The following is a 4,670-nucleotide window of genomic DNA, read 5'->3' as shown; positions in this document are numbered from 1 at the left end:
TATATATATTCGTTTTCCGTTCGGGTCCTTCACAAGTCTGTTTCATTTGACTAGACAAGATAAAACCGGTCGATGTAGATTTTTACTTCCTCCTATGCTCTTGGACGCCACACTGCCTCGCGCAGCTGTGAAAACAAATTGAACACAAGTGTACGATCCAAGGTTGTTCTTTTTTTTGACGTAGGAGATTGCCATAAAAACGAACTGCCCATTGATAAAAAGTTTCCTCCTCCCCTGCGATCTTGTAGCCCATCGGTTTTCGCTTAACCTTGGTTGCCTACTACTATAGAAGTAATTGCGTATAGATTCCATCATAGCTAGCAGCCTCACGACGTAAACAACAGCGGATGCAGTTGTGACAACTGAAACAGAATCTCGTTTGGGTCACGCTCAAACCATGTGCACAATCGGTAAGTTTTGACATCTTATTCGTGAACGCACCCAATTACTACCAGGCATGATGTTGTCGTTTTACTTAGCTGGACCTACGCGTTGTCCATAACCGTGAGATTGCACACGTGCGAGCATATACAGGCGGTCAATCTTCGTTTAAGCACATCCATAGTTTTGCCAAGAAAGCCTGTGATTCAGCTTACCACCTGACCCTCCTAGTCAGGGTGGAACACCCTCATTGCAGTGCCAACATCGTACACATTCTGACGGTTAACCTATTGTCCACAAAGTGAACTCATTCTGACAAACTCAGTAATACATCACAGCTATCTGATGCTTGTTTAGAACCTTCATCAGTATACGTCGTACGAATCTTGATGGGTGATGTGATCCCGCGACCCTCTTGCTGCTCATGACCAATCAATCAGTGCTTCCCACTGTTCGAGGTGATATTCCCATAGAAAACTAAGGGAATCGATGGTGTAGAGGGACGCCATCCACTGCGTGTACTAGTTTAAGAACAGTGAAACGAAACTGTAGTGAACATCTCTTTCTTGATGGAAAAGTAGTCGGTGCTCGAAACCCTCACGTGCACCTCTAAAGAACCTGGACGTTCCTCTCCCTTACCAGCCCAAACAATAATCGCGCCAGCCTATCCGTTCCCCCAGGGTATGTGTTTGCACACACCCTTAGTACTTATAAATGTAGCGCAGTCACACGAGAGCTCACTGATTCAACTAGGTTGCGCAGATTGATTCCCTACCAAATGATGAGTGGACGCTCATGCATAGCAAACTAACACGGCTGCTTAATGTAGATTTCATGTTTATTCCTTATACATGTGTCTAAAGTACTGGTGCGAATGCTGGACTTTGGAAACAGGATTTCAAACTTAATCTCCAAGCCTGTCTCCAGATTTTAACTTCGAAAAGCAACTGTACCCTCTCTACTGAGCAAGGGAATGTAGAAAACTACTGGCACACTAAAACTAAAAGTAGCCATTAATTGGATACTAGTAACCTTGGTTCATCTGCCTCAATCAGTCTTGTAATTCCATTTCTCATGGTTTACTCCACATCCCCATAATTAGTATAAGGTCATACAGTGATTCTGGGTTTCTTCACTTGTTAGGGGGCAGTTAAACTCATTATGGTATCTGAACGAACGATTTCGCGGCCCCTCAGTTTCACATCCGAAAGAGCACTCCTATCCCCTTGCTGGTATCGTGTAAATGGCAAAAACACGAAGTGAGAGCAACGGTTTGATCAAAGCTATCCTTTGAACTGTGTTCAATGTAATCTCTCTTCATGCTCGTGTAACTATCTTTTATATTCTCTCATGCGTTCTTTCTTTTGTTTTAGCATGGGTGCCCAGCCATCGTGTCTGATGATCAGACGGATGGGGCCATAAATGTGTTTCTATCCGAGGCGTCCAAAATCGGTGTGAGTTGTCTAAATTATGGTCAAATATGTTAAAAATCCGCTGTCCAACTGGCACCCCCACTTCTCTCGTTGACTCAAAGATACACACATCCTCATGCAGCATAAGTACGAATTGCAACTTTGTGCAATGAATTTTTCTGGCATCGTTTAGGTTTTTTCTGATAATTCAGTCAACCAGCAAGCTCATAACTTGTCCGTGTATCTGGCCAGCTCCATGGATGAAGTTTTTGAACTGAATACCTCTGATGGGTCTGTGCGTTTCAGTTACGTGGTTTGATTTATTTTCTCAGGGTTAGGGACGTTCGGGCAGTCCTTATATAAGTTCTCATCCAAACGAACCTGCAACATGGGAACCGCACCTACGGGCTTTCTTACGGATGCTTTTCCAACGCTGCACTTACGCATGTGTATTGCTCGTGTGTTCTCATTCGGTTTCTCGACTTTTATTGAGCGTTTCCTAGTATATGGGCTAATGGCCAATTGTGTCTTGCGTACCGACACGTTGGGTCATCTCGAGCCTCACAACGAGCGGCGAAGAAGTTCATATAGTGATGATGTGTAAAGGCAGCCCGTGCGACATTATATCATTTCGGATAAATCACCTGTTTCACTGTTCAGCTAAGGAAGTATTGCTCTGTAGCACCTGAAGCCAACGTACCCTAGGTACATGTCTCATAGCTGGTAAGCCGAACTAACGTCTCCTAGTGAGTCAGTCTCTTAACTCCTCTCCCTGAATTCTCGTACAACAGGATGAGATTTCTCCAATAGAGCTTTCTGTCTATCTGAAGTAAACACTAAGTAGCCATAGTATCGCAACAACGTAACCCCGAGAGCGACTTGTTTTTTCACCATCCGGACGAAAAAAAAGCTCTTTGGCAACAGGGTGCAAGGTCATCAAATTTTATGCATGTAATGTGCACCTACTGTCCATCTACGGTCTGCTTAGATATCAAATGGTAAAATGATATCTCCTTCTTCAGAGCTCTGGACATCATGAAAGCGTCATTTATTGTCTGAACGCCTTGACTTCTAAGACTCCTTCAAGTCTGTGCCTTGAACCGCTTCAGAGTTACTTCGGGAATTTCAAGTGGTGGACAACCTCCAGCACGCATACATACATTCGGTCGTTTCTACCATACGTTCGATTAGTACCCATCGAGCAACGGAAACAGTTTGTCATTCGGGAGACCGCGCCGTGTAGGTTTGGTAATGTCATCCAGATTGAAGTGGTCGTATGAAAACCAGTCAGTTGAGAATGCAAGCACAAGTGTTATTAACTCCCCTAGCGTCCTTTTTGATTATCCTTGTGGCCCCAGTCCCTGATTCTCAAATCCTAGTATCCAATTGACAAAAACTCGGACACTGAAGGATTTACTCTCTTTGTCATCTGAAGCTTCTCGGTAACTTATAGATGCCTGCCGTGCGTATGTAGCTGCAAAACGGCTGCTTAAAATACCTCTTAATTTGAGCGGTTGGGCTGATATATCATACGACAAACAGAGGTCTCATCTTTGAAACCCAGTAAGATAACTTGGGGAAAATTTTGAAGGTCACCGAAAGTTAAAGGAGAGAGATAGAGATTGATCGTTCATCTGTAGCACCCTTCCGATGCCTAATTGCCATGCCACTCAAAGGGAACACGAGGGCTCAGGTACTGCCAGTTTGCCCAAACCTAGACAGGGGAACTCGAGAGGCAGAGGTCGGATCTTCCGGCCAGTAAATTCGCGCTCTAACTACAGCCATCTCGCCCCACCGAAAGTGAGAAAATAGCTTTTCATTCGTTAGCGGACGAACCAATGGTCATCGTTATAACCTGAGCTACCAATATTCTCCTCAACCCCAACCTTCTCATTCTTTCTTCTTTTCCTAAGCTAGAACCGCCTGAAGCTACTAAGTAAAGGCTACATGTTCGGTCCCTCTGGATTCGCCTAAAAAATAAAATTCTCACATGACCGAGGTTTCCGAGGTAGGATTACATCTTTAGCATGGCTACTTCGTTTTATTTAAATTTCTCGTAGTTCGGGAAATACGTACATCGTACTACCGTGCGGGTCTGTTCTCGGGAAAATGTCCGAAAATTACAACCCTGGCATAGGGCCCTTACTGCTCCCAGTATTCTCACGAGTGCACATCGGTCAGTAGCTCTGGTGTTTACCTACTGGCAGCTATACTGATTTCAATGGCCCGATGGGCACCCTCGTTTCTGTGGGTTGGTTTTCTGTTCATATAAAATACTAAGTACTCTCAGTTCGTGCTGTTAGCGAGAGATAGTGCCTAAAATCATTCTTCGAAATGCTTGTGCCTAACAATCCATGTATTCTCGCTGGTTTAGCACACATTTCGCCACACGATTGTAGAACGTTTGTTTTTGAATCAGTCTTTAAACCGTTAACTGATTTTCGTTCAGCACGTAATACATCCCATTGGAAACCAAACACGCAACTTACGAGGATGTTGCCTTGGTCAATTGGTATAAATGGACTAAAGGGTGAAGCGAGGTTGTAACGTAATTATGGGAACACCCAATGGTTCTGTCTCGTCGGGAAGACTTTGAAGATCATTTCAGGCCATTTCACCTCGGAACGCTTGCACATCACTCTGTTGCGCTGAATGTGCGATGACCATTCCCCACACCAGGAGGTCGCTTCCGCCGGTGTCCTCCACGGGGATCCAATCGTTACCACATGCTGGCCAGTCCAACCCCTTCACAAGGCGAAACGGAAGGCAGTTACGGGTGCTATGAGAGGCGAGATCCACTGCCTTGTCTTGTTCAACTATCTCATCGGTGGCACCTATCGGCAGCTTCAATCTTCTCAAGTCCTATATATATATATA

At 44.7% G+C, this 4,670-nt stretch overlaps 1 protein-coding gene across 1 annotated transcript in view; it reads left to right on the top strand.

Moving 5' to 3' along the window:
* T265_00411 (hypothetical protein) overlaps positions 1-4,670 on the top strand; it is a gene marked incomplete at both ends in the record, with an annotated part of 42,748 nt that overhangs the window by 18,298 nt on the left and 19,780 nt on the right. The window contains one exon of the mRNA XM_009164184.1: positions 1,755-1,835. Within this exon, the coding sequence (XP_009162448.1) occupies positions 1,755-1,835 (81 nt within the window). The remainder of the gene's footprint in view (positions 1-1,754; positions 1,836-4,670) is intronic.

Source organism: Opisthorchis viverrini, assembly GCF_000715545.1.
Source record: "Opisthorchis viverrini unplaced genomic scaffold opera_v5_4, whole genome shotgun sequence".
Lineage (NCBI taxonomy): Eukaryota > Metazoa > Platyhelminthes > Trematoda > Opisthorchiida > Opisthorchiidae > Opisthorchis > Opisthorchis viverrini.
The sequence above is the reverse complement of the archived record's forward strand: the minus strand, read 5'-3'. Positions and strand labels throughout refer to the sequence as shown.